At 35.0% G+C, this 11,695-nt stretch overlaps 1 protein-coding gene across 2 annotated transcripts; it reads left to right on the top strand.

The window, feature by feature from the left end:
- Positions 1-1,104: 1,104 nt before the first annotated feature.
- Positions 1,105-11,093, top strand: LOC125860575 (probable galactinol--sucrose galactosyltransferase 2). 2 transcript variants are annotated; one of them, XM_049540563.1, is made up of 14 exons: positions 1,105-1,252; positions 2,025-2,255; positions 2,685-2,929; positions 3,423-3,513; positions 3,687-3,735; positions 3,835-3,926; positions 4,006-4,116; positions 4,214-4,312; positions 4,505-5,057; positions 5,200-5,267; positions 5,356-5,490; positions 10,119-10,318; positions 10,416-10,504; positions 10,586-11,093. In XM_049540563.1, exons 2-14 carry the CDS (start codon positions 2,065-2,067, stop codon positions 10,886-10,888), a joined length of 2,226 nt encoding a protein of 741 aa, XP_049396520.1. In that variant the 5' UTR covers positions 1,105-1,252; positions 2,025-2,064; the 3' UTR covers positions 10,889-11,093. The 2 variants fall into 2 exon arrangements, with proteins under 2 accessions (XP_049396520.1, XP_049396519.1); XM_049540562.1 differs by having other exon boundaries at positions 1,109-1,312.
- The last annotated feature ends 602 nt before the right edge of the window (positions 11,094-11,695 follow it).

The following is an 11,695-nucleotide window of genomic DNA, read 5'->3' as shown; positions in this document are numbered from 1 at the left end:
ACCAAGTATGTTTATGCCTCTCATTGTTATAACATAGAACTTTATTAAATGCCTGAATATAATCCCAATAGGACAATTCAGTCTAAACAAAGTCATGGTAAGCTTTACCTATAGAAGAATTTTAGTATGGCTTCTCGACTTGGTTCTGAGATTGAGGTACAGTCAGATCTAGTACTACTTTTATTGGCTTTATCTTTATGACTCCGTCTGATGAGCCGTGGGTTTTTGCCCGAAATTGAGTTTGATAAGTAGGGCGCCTCATACCCGGTTAGAACTATCAGACACATGGACTTAATAAAAGTATGTATTAGCTTCTTGACAGGTCCTTTGCTTGGGTAAAATAATTAAACCATGCAGTCTGAGAAACTATGTTAAAATTCTTGTATATTTCGATTCTTATGTAGTTGGACTACCTCTAAGAATATTGACTTGCTTGATCTATGACTGGGCGGACCACCGCCAGGTCAGTGATCTTGTAATTTTAATTGTTAAAAGAAACTTCAAATGTGGATTTATAATTTGAAGATATCTAATTAGTTGTAATTATATAAAAAATATTATTTTTTATGGTGCTATCATTAATACTTTTCACTTCTCCTATTATATATATTGATAGATTTTTATACCAAAGTACAATAGTAGTGGCTCAATTAATCAAAATTCAAAAGGTATAGGGAAGCTGCTAAACAATTATTTGAAAAGAAAAACAAGAAAGAGGAAAAAGAAAAGTTTCACGTGAAATAATTATAATTGAGAAAAGAGGTATTCCCGCTTTCTCAATCTCTGTGCCATTTTTTTTTTCATTTTTTGAGACTTAAATCGTTTAAATTTGATTGGCAATTTGCGCATATAATCTTTAAAATTTTTGAAATGAAATTTATATATTTGTAAATTACGTAAAAAATATTATAAGTTACAATAATTGATAATTTAAAATATTTAAAAAATTTATGAAAAACTTAATGTCAAAAATAGATTTACTTCAATATAGAAATTAAAAAAGTACCAGACGTAGCAAATAAAAAAATATTCATGTCTGTAGTGTACGTGTAATCTAGCGATAGATAGTTCTGGAAAAATCATTCCACGCAAGGGAGTATTTAGATCGAAAGGGAGTCATCATTTTTCAACCTGACATGACCAGAAGTTGACAAGCAAATAGCAATCATTGTTTGTTTTAGTTTTCTTTCCTTCTTTCTTCCCTCAAAGGAGGTTCAAAGTTTCTTCTTCTTTCATTTAATGGAGTAATAAGGTGAGTTTTCTTTCAAAGGTCTAATTAGCTCCTTCCTTGTTCGTTGCTTTTATTTTTATGGTAATTTTTGTTCAATTTTTTGACACTTCGATCACTCATTAAATTTTGGTTGATTGCTTATATTACCAATTTATGAGATTGACTTTGACTCCCTTTCAAATTTGCCCCCTTTTCCTTGTTCAGATTCACAAGTTCCCTTTGCCTTGTTCACATTCAGAAACAACTACTCCTATTTGAGTTACTTATTCTCTAGCCAATTATATATAAGAAGAAAGTTTTACTAATATACTTGTATAAATACATACTATGGAAATGAAGCAGAAAATTACCCCAAAAATATCTTCTTTTTTCGTTTCTACCTATCAACGGCAGCTGCTGGCAGTTTTCACTTTCATACAACCTGCAGTTGTGTGACTCAACTTTTATCTCGCTCGCATCTCTTTGGGGACAACAATATAATATGTTTGCGGTAGACTTAGCTGGACTAATGTGATTATGGTGACCAAATAAGCTATAATCTTCGAGACAATACTTATGTCTGTCTCAAATGTATTATACTCCTTTAATTTCATCATCAGCTTAACTACTTTTCGTTGTTGTTCAAGTGTGAGGCTGTAATTCAGTACGTATAAGTTGACGATTCTATGGGTATTTGGCTTATTATTAATTAGATGCATTCATTCATGCAAAAGATTCTTTACTTCATTCCCCACAAATTCAACTATTGAGATGATTAAATGTGTGCTTTTGTTACTCTTAATTCCCTCTGCAGTTAATTGTCAAACATCACCTACTCGCGTGCGTGGAAGAAGATGACAGTGACACCTAACATCTCCATCAATGATGGCAACCTCATTGTCCATGGCAAGACCATACTCAAGGGTGTCCCTGACAACATTATCTTGACTCCTGGATCTGGGGTGGGGCTTCTTACTGGTGCATTTATTGGAGCAACAGCTTCAGAGGGCAAATGCTTGCATCTGTTCCCTGTTGGGGTCTTAGAGTAAGCACTATTGCACTATTGCCTTCTTTCACTATTGCGCGATAACCATGCTAAACTAATTTTATAATTTATCATAACATTGATATATGGATTTTGATTTGGTGAATAGTAAGCTAATTGGTTGTGCTACTAATTCCACTTCTTTATTACGAGAACAAATTGATTATGGGTAGGATCGATGTAATGTGACCTTACGCTCATGAAGTCCATCTTTGGTGGTGAAGTACTTTCTTCATTGTTTAAATTTCTTACATCATGCTTAGAGGATGAAGGTTGACTTGAGCAATGGCATGCAGAAGTACCACACGTTTATCATATTTCAGAAGATCACAGGGTATTGAGTTGCAGAAGAGTGAAACGTGATAAGCATATCAGAATGCTACTCCTTTTATAAAAAAATCAATACTTTTTTGTTATCTATTTTTACAGGGATACTCGGTTCATGTGTTTATTCCGTTTCAAGCTGTGGTGGATGACTCAGAGAATGGGGACATGTGGAAATGATATTCCTTTGGAGACCCAGTTCATGCTTGTGGAGAGCAAAGACACCACCGAGGGTGAGCGTGACGATGCCCCAATTATTTACACGGTCTTCCTCCCTCTACTTGAGGGACAGTTTCGTGCTGTTCTTCAAGGCAATGAGATGAATGAAATGGAGATTTGCCTTGAAAGTGGTGAGTTTCCATCTAGGCTCTAGCAATCGGGAAATTGATAAATGCTATACATTCATCTCAATTCAGTAGACATCTTGCATCCATTTTTGCTTTACCTTTTGAGGCTACATGCAAAAGTACGCTGCTATGTGGGTGTTCTGGGAGACAAAGTCGTCTCTCTGTGGACCAAGTCTTTGGTTTATTTAGCCTTTTAGGTCTCCCTGGGTACAATACAACAATGCCATTTCTCGTTTTACGCACTGTTTTCTCATCTGTTATGAACAAAGCTGTGCAAATAATCCTTCAGGATAAGCTGCAAGTCCTATTTCCTATTTCCATAAATTGAGGCTATATTAACCTGTTGGGCTGGACCTATAGCTATAAATGTTATATTGAGCAAGAAATGTCAATGCTGACCGAGTTGCTAATAATCTCATGTAGATCATCAATGGCAGGCAAGAAAGTAGTATAAACGTAAAAGAACCAATACATCTTGTATGCGTTATTTTTGCAGGAGATAATGCTGTTAAAACCAACCAAGGGCTTTATCTTGTCTACATGAATGCTGGGACCAATCCCTTTGAAGTCATTACACAGGCTGTGAAGTAAGCTCCAACTTCTTGAGATCTTTTTGATTTGAATCACAAAATAACTGTAGTATGTTTGCAGTGTGAAGTAGTTGTTGAATAATGTCATTGGTACTCGACTAGCAAGACTCCAACTAGAAGTCTTTCTAGACTGTGTAAATAATGTGTTTTGTTCCCTCCCCTCTCAACAGATCTGTTGAGCAACACTTGCAAACTTTTCATCACAGAGAGAAGAAGAAGGTAAATAGTTGCTTCCTTAGTTATTTATTTATTGTGAAATCTTGGTCGTCCCATTATCTGAAGCGGGCCTGTTAATATCCTCTGTTCGATATCATGTAGTTGCCCTCAATTATTGATTGGTTTGGTTGGTGCACATGGGATGCCTTTTACACTGATGTCACAGCAGAGGGTGTCGAGGATGGCCTCAACAGGTAATTTGGCTCTTTCTCAGTTTTTGTTTGGAGATGTCTTTCGGGTTGAACTAATTCATATTAAATGCCTTTATGACAGCTTATCCAAGGGTGGTTTTCGCCCACGTTTCCTGATCATTGATGATGGTTGGCAACAGATTGGCAATGAAGTAACCAAGGACACTAATTGTGTAGTACAAGAAGGAGCACAGTGAGATTTCTTGCTATGTTTAATAATTATTTTACCGTAATTTGCAGATCTAGTAAATAAAATTGCATGTATGATCTCTCCCATGTTTGTTTTGTAGGTTTGCCAACAGGCTAACAGGAATTAAAGAAAACCAGAAGTTCCAAACAAAAGGCCTGAAGCATGTAGTGGAGGAAGCCAAGAAACAACATAGTGTCAAGTAAGTTTGCAACTTCCGATCGTTGTATTTTATAAAATGTCTACAAATTGCACACACCACAATTCCTTTTTACTTAGTTTTCTGTTGAATTTAAAGGACGTCTCAGCACTTGAATCTTTTCCTCCTTTTCTCAAAGGATCTACTGGTAGTGAAGTGATACTTATCATTTTAAAGTTTATATTTTCTATGTAGGTATGTATACGTATGGCATGCCCTAGCTGGTTACTGGGGTGGAGTACACCCTGCTGGTCCTGGGCTCGAGCACTATGACACTGCATTGGCGTACCCCATTCAGTCTCCTGGTGTGATGGGAAACCAACCTGACATTGTTATGGATAGTCTTGCAGTTCATGGCTTAGGTTTAGTGCACCCAAAAAAGGTCTTCAACTTTTATAATGAACTACATGCCTATCTGGCATCCTGTGGGGTTGATGGAGTCAAGGTTGATGTCCAGAACATCATTGAAACACTTGGTGCTGGCCATGGTGGTAGAGTATCCATCACGAGAAGCTATATCCAGGCCCTTGAAGCATCCATTGCTCAAAACTTTCCTGACAATGGATGCATTGCCTGCATGAATCACAACACTGATGGGCTCTACAGTTCTAAGCAAACCGCTCTAGTTAGAGCTTCTGATGATTATTATCCTCGTGATCCAGCTTCTCACACCATTCATATATCTTCTGTTTGCTACAACTCATTGTTCTTGGGAGAATTCATGCAACCAGATTGGGACATGTTCCACGTTAGTGTTTGACATCTAATTTATTTATACTTGTTTTTGACGATTCAATGTTGGTGCGTGATGTTTGCATATGATAGTCAGTCAGTAATGAATGCATTAGATGTAAAATGAGGTAATTTAATAACTGAGATGTTTATTGCAGAGTCTTCACCCTACTGCAGAATATCATGCTGCAGCTAGAGCAGTTGGAGGATCACCAATTTATGTGAGGTAATTTTTGTCCTCGCGTCTGGTTCTTCCTCTTTCTTATTTTAACTTGGAACTGTTACCTAACCTTGTCTCTTTTTATGTCATTCAGTGACAAACCCGGAAATCACAACTTCGAGCTTCTGAAGAAGCTTATCCTTCCTGATGGATCAGTACTTCGCGCTCAATTGCCTGGCAGACCTACTCGAGATTGCCTATTTGTTGATCCAGCAAGAGACGGGACAAGGTTTGCAATTCTCTCCTTATATATATACTAGTGTCTGGGGAACGCACGTCTGTCCCTTATCATTATTATAGAACTTCTATAAATTTAAAAGGTTGAGTTATAAAATAGGAAATGTTGAAATTAACAATATTAATTTTATCATTTATATTTTATTCATTAGATAAAAATTTATGAAAGTGGGATACTGCATTTGCCATCATATAAGAAATACGTGAAGGTAATTAAGATAATAGTCTTTAATGGTATTAATATATCAATGATTCTTGCTTGAAAAATTAATAAATGCATGTAAATGTCTTAAACTTCTGTAGTTCAGGACTTGATTTTTACTTTTCTCCTCCTTTTTTCTTTCCCTTACTGACATAATTTAATTTGTCATAATATCTTGCTCTTTCTAGTCAATATTGTTGGTTAATATCAGAAATACAAGATATTAGAAGGCAGAGAAGTAAGAAGAATATGAGCGGATAACTTTTATTGATGCCTGCAGGTTACATTTATAACACCTACAATGAAATAGAAAGCATTAAACACACGATTAGGAGATTCCCTAAATCACCAACTAACTTCTAAATAATAGGAATGGATGGCTAACAACTAATTGACTAAGTTTTATTTAATATAAAGAAGTAAAAATAAATTAACTGCAGTTCAAAAGTAAATTCCTAACACTCCTCTCCATGCTTTGAAAACTGCGAACTCCAATTCTCTATCTAAGAATCTCAAACTTGCTGATTGGTAAAGACTTAGTGAATATATCAGCCAATTGTTCTTCCGTCTTGCAATAGACCAGAGTTATATCTCCATCTTTTTGCACTGTTCTCGAGAAGAAAAACTTTATTTTGAAGTGCTTAGTTCTTCCATGAAATACATGATTGTGAGATATAGCTATTGCTTCTTCATTGTCCATGAACACTTCGATGCATCCCGTCGGCTCTTGATTTAATAACGCTATCAAAGACACTTCATCCGATTCTAAGCGTCAACGATCGTTATTTAGTAATATAACCCAACTAAATGAGTTGGGGTCGAATCCCACAGGGAGTGGTACGTGTTTAAGATTCAATAGCAAAGTACGAATATGTTCAAGTTAATCATAGGAGTAGATATTTGCAAATAAAAGCATAATTCAAATTAGGGGATGACACAAGTGTCAAATGAAGGGGTTTTGGTTTTAACTATTAGCTACAACAACAACAAATAACACGAATTAACAAGTAATGAGACGGGTTCTTGGGATGTGATTGAATTATAGGCTAAGGTAGACAAATGGGTAATTGCAATTGTTAGTAAATAGCTGTGAATCAGTGAATAAGCTAGACTTTAGTGGGGATAAACTTTCTCTCGAACAATTTATCCTGAATCAAGTTGGTTTCTCTCGAACACCAACAAGCAACAAATAAGAACAACCTACGATTCAGTCCATTCACTCTCTTGAGCTGAATGTGTGGAAAATGATTTAGGATTCACTCTCTCGAGCTGAACCCACAAACCATCAATTCAGTAATTTTGGTTTTAAAACCTCTCTCGAGCAAGCCAAAAACACGAAGGTAGAGTTTCATTTGCAACTACAACCCTTTAAATTAAACCACAATTACTGATTGAAATCACTTCTAAACAACATTTAAACTATCAATTAGCAATACCCATAAGCTAAATCAACCCATAATCACATAATCACACCCCAAGAATTGGGGTTTTAGCTAGACATCATAAAAAAATAGAAATCGTTACCAAATTGTGTTTCCATCAACTGGGTAAGATTAATTTCGTCTTTACAAAGGTCCAAGTTGAAGAATCTCAAAGACCCACTTCCAATTTCTCAAAAATGGAAAACTTCAATTCTTCAAAGCTAAGGAAAAGTTTGTTTCAAAACTCAGAGTTCCAACTCAAAAACTGATATTCTATATTCTGAAAACTCTAAAATGATCACTGATACTAAACTAAAATGTTCAAAAACGTATTTGTAGTCGCCAAAAATATGTTGTGAAGGACCATTCGGCGCAGTAAGTTGGGATCGCCGATCAACTCGGTGATCCGCCCTTTGGTTAGTTCCATCGCCTTTTTGCTTTGGCCTTCATCATCCTCAAGTTCTATAACTTTGGGCGATCCAACACTGCATCGCGGAACCACTCGACGGCACGCCGACCGCTCCTTTCTCTCGCCGACTTGATTTTTGCTTTCAGGGCTTGGCACAATGGAACTTTAGGCGAGATAATAGCCATTCGGCGACTCGCCCAATGGATTAGGCGATCAACAAGCCTTCTTTTCTTCGTTCCTTCGGCTGCCTTGTTCCTTTTTGCCCATTAGTGTCCATGCTTTGTTCCTCAATCCAAATACCTGGAAATCAAGGATTTTACATTAGTTTTTGGCACAAAATAAGCATTTGAGGACACTAAATCTATCCAAATAAAGCCCTAAATGAGTCTAAATCGTGGACTCATCAGCTCCATATGCAGATAAACCAAAATTTTCTTTAGCCACAATGCTTGATTTACTGCTGCTGCAGCTGCTACAAACTCAGCCTTCGCTAGTAGATTGAGCCACAATATCTTGTTTCTTACAACTCCGTGAGGAAATTCCAGAACCAAGACTAAAACAATACCCTGTATTACTCTTTGCATCATCCTCAGAACCGCCCCAATCACTGTCGAAGTACCCACAAAGCTTCACTCTTCTAAAACTTGACTCCATAGGTGATGGTTCCTTTGATGTATCACACAATTCTTTTGGATGCTTGCAAATGTACTTCACTCAGACAATCCATGAACCTTGATAAAGCACTTACAACATACAATATATCGGGTCTTGTTGTTGTAAGACAAAAACAACCAATGAAACTTCTGAAGTACGTCACCTCCACCTTTTCGGCTTCATCTTCTTTACTTAGTTTCTCTTTTTGGTTCATGGGAGGACTGATCTCTTTGATATTTTTCATTTTGAATTTCTTGAGAATTTCCTTTGAATACTTTTTCTGGCAAATGAAAAACTCATCTTTTCCTTGTGTAATTCCATTCCAAGGAAATATGTCATAAGACCAATATCAGACATTTCGAAAGCTTGCGTCATATCTTGCTTGAGCTCATCAATTAGCCTTTCATTGTTCCGTTAATCAAAAGGTTATCCACATAAAGAGAAACAACAAGAATGTCACTGCTGTTGCGTTTAACATATGATGTGAACTCTAAAAGACTCTTTTGAATATCAGGGTCGAGCAAATAAAGAATTGGATTGAAGCTGGTTGTCTGAAAAAATAAAAAATACTCTTTACTTATAATTTTGTTAATAAATTAGTCTATGAATTTTATTTACTCATAATTTTTTATAATTAATTTTTAAAAATTTATAAATAAATTGTAAGTATTAGTTCATTTGAATTTAAAATTTGATTACCTTTTATAAAATTTAAGCCTGTGGTAAATTCTTCAATTGAATACCTAAAAGAAATTGCTTATTGAGACATTAAACAAGCTTTTATTGTATTGTTAAATAATACTAATACTAATAATAATAATAATAATAATAATAATTATAATAATAAAATGTATCCCATTAGAAGAGAAGAATATATTTTGATGAAAATATGAATAGTTGAGTGATATTGTGGTCCTAAAAGAAACAAAAGCGATATTATAGAGCAAATTCCCAAACATGAATGACTATTTAAGGAATTTACTCTTCCTTCTTCTTCTATGATCAGTCAGCCATTTAAGTTTCAAAGCTTGATTTAAAATTTTGACGTAACGTGAATAGTTTTGAGCAAATTATTTATCAAAAGACTCAAAACATTGAGATGATTTTATATCTATAATTTGCTTGCGTCTGTGTAGAAGAGATTTTGAGTTGGTTGGAATTGAATAGTCGGTGTAGTCGTCATGTATAGTAAGTGAATACTTCATTTTGTAGTTAAACTATGTTTAATTTTTTGAGTGTATCATAATGTATAGTCAGTTTATATTTTCTATGACTTTTAGTTATTTTTAGGTAAATAAAAATACAACTTTATTTATTGCATATATTTGAAACTATCCCATAATATAATATGTTGAAAGACCTTTGAATTGTCCAAGTTTAGATAGAGATGGCAAAACCTTAAGTTGTAGGCTTGTAGCAATTAAGAGTCTTTATTAAATTAATGGTGATTTATTGTTAAAATTGCTTATTTAGTTTGTGTTCTCACTTACCGTGGTAATACTCCCTCGGTTCCTAATTAATTGTTCACTTTTGAATTGACATATCTATTAAGAAAACAATGATTGACATAATGAGTTTTACCATTTTATTCCTATTAATTATGAAGTAGATGAATTAAAAATTTAAGATTTTCAAGAAGTTCTACCTTTTTCAAAATTAATTAATTTTTGTTCTTTCTTGGTTTGTCAAAATGGACAAGTAAAAAAGAAAAATTGGACAAGTAATTAGGGATGGAGGTTGTAGACCCTCGCATGTAGCAGTTAAGAAACTTGATGGAAATTAAATGTTATAAATTGCTTATTATGTTTGTATTCTCATTGACCATGGTAATTTTGATTTGTTATTTTTTGGAAGGTAATTAAAATTTGATTTAGAGTAAGGGTAAAATGGTAATGAAATATTAAAACTTAACGTTGATGTTTTATGTTGGACAGCTTACTTAAAATATGGAACGTGAACAAATGCAGTGGTGTGGTTGGTGTATTTAACTGCCAAGGTGCTGGGTGGTGCAAGGCGACAAAGAAGACACGTATTCATGATGCATCCCCAGGCACACTTACAACTTCAGTCCAAGCAACTGATGTTGAGTCCATTGATTGGAATGGGGATTCTATTGCCTATTGCTTTACATCAGGTAAACCAATTCCTTAACATAGCCTATGACTGGTGTTAGGATTAGCAATTTATTACTGGTGTTAGAATTAGCAATTAACCCTTCATTAATTATATAGGGAAAGTGGTTTTCCTACCCAGAGTTGCTTCATTGCCTGTAACACTTAAAGTTCTTGAATATGAAGTATTCCACTTTTCTCCTGTCAAGGTAACACCTTTTTGTTAACTTGCTTCTTTAACACTTTTTTTTTTTACTAAAATAACTAGACATTTTTTATTATAAGTGTAGGAAGTTGTGAGAAACATATGTTTTGCTCCAATTGGGCTGATGGATATGATCAACAGTGGTGGTGCCATTGATCAGTATGAAGTACATTCTGATGATACAAGCCAATCTCCAACTGCAACAGTCTCACTCAAGGTCAGGGGATGTGGCCGCTTTGGCGTTTACATTTCCCAAATACCTCTCAAATGTTTGGTAGATGGTGCAGAAACCGTCTATAACTACAACAAAGAATATGGACTGCTGACTATGAATATCCCAGTTCCACAACAAGAGATGTACAAATGGAATATTGAAATTCAGGTCTAAGTAGACAGAAGAATCTATTGTAAGTGGCTGGCTGAAAGCTTTGTACGGTGCAGGATTTAGAATGAGTCCTGGGATTGAGTGAGTCTCCTCATCAACATTCTAGCGTCTCTGTAATAAAGCTATCTAGATAGTGTTGACTGTTGAATGTGAATACGGTGTTTTCAACCTTCTCCATCTTATATATATATCCTACTATACTCTTTCATCTGTCATTTCTATAGAAATCTCACGTTAAGATTAGAGAGAAATCAAGGATTCTATTGATGAGTCCTGGGATTGAGTGAGTATCCGCATCAACATTCTAGCGTCTCTGTAATAAAGCTATCTAGATAGACTGTTGAATGTGAATACGGCGTTTTCGACATTCTCCATCTTATATATATAGTGAAGTTCTCCATCTTATAGTTATCCTACTATACTCTTTCATCTGTCATTTATGTAGAAATCTCACGTTAAGATTAGAGAGAAATCAAGGATTCTATTGATGATTAAAATTGTCAAGTACATGCTCCTTATATAGGAGGAGAGCCCTACTATAATATAAATATATAATTTACCTAAGTATAGGTTTACTAGTACTACTACAACAATTATAATAACTTATCTTAGTCTACTTCAGCTAGTATAAGACACAACAGTCTAGTCAACAAGTAGTATTTAGTAGCTCAGTCCTAGTGTGACTCTAAACTCTTTAACAATTAAAAGTTGTACACGTTCAACCTGCTCCATACCATCAACTTCCTTCATCTTCAACAATTTCCTAACAATGAATCTTTTGAATCGTCTATCATCTTCTCTCATGTCTTT

This window comes from Solanum stenotomum, chromosome 3 (genome assembly GCF_019186545.1).
Source record: "Solanum stenotomum isolate F172 chromosome 3, ASM1918654v1, whole genome shotgun sequence".
In the NCBI taxonomy this organism is placed as follows: Eukaryota; Viridiplantae; Streptophyta; class Magnoliopsida; order Solanales; family Solanaceae; genus Solanum; species Solanum stenotomum.
The sequence above is the reverse complement of the archived record's forward strand: the minus strand, read 5'-3'. Positions and strand labels throughout refer to the sequence as shown.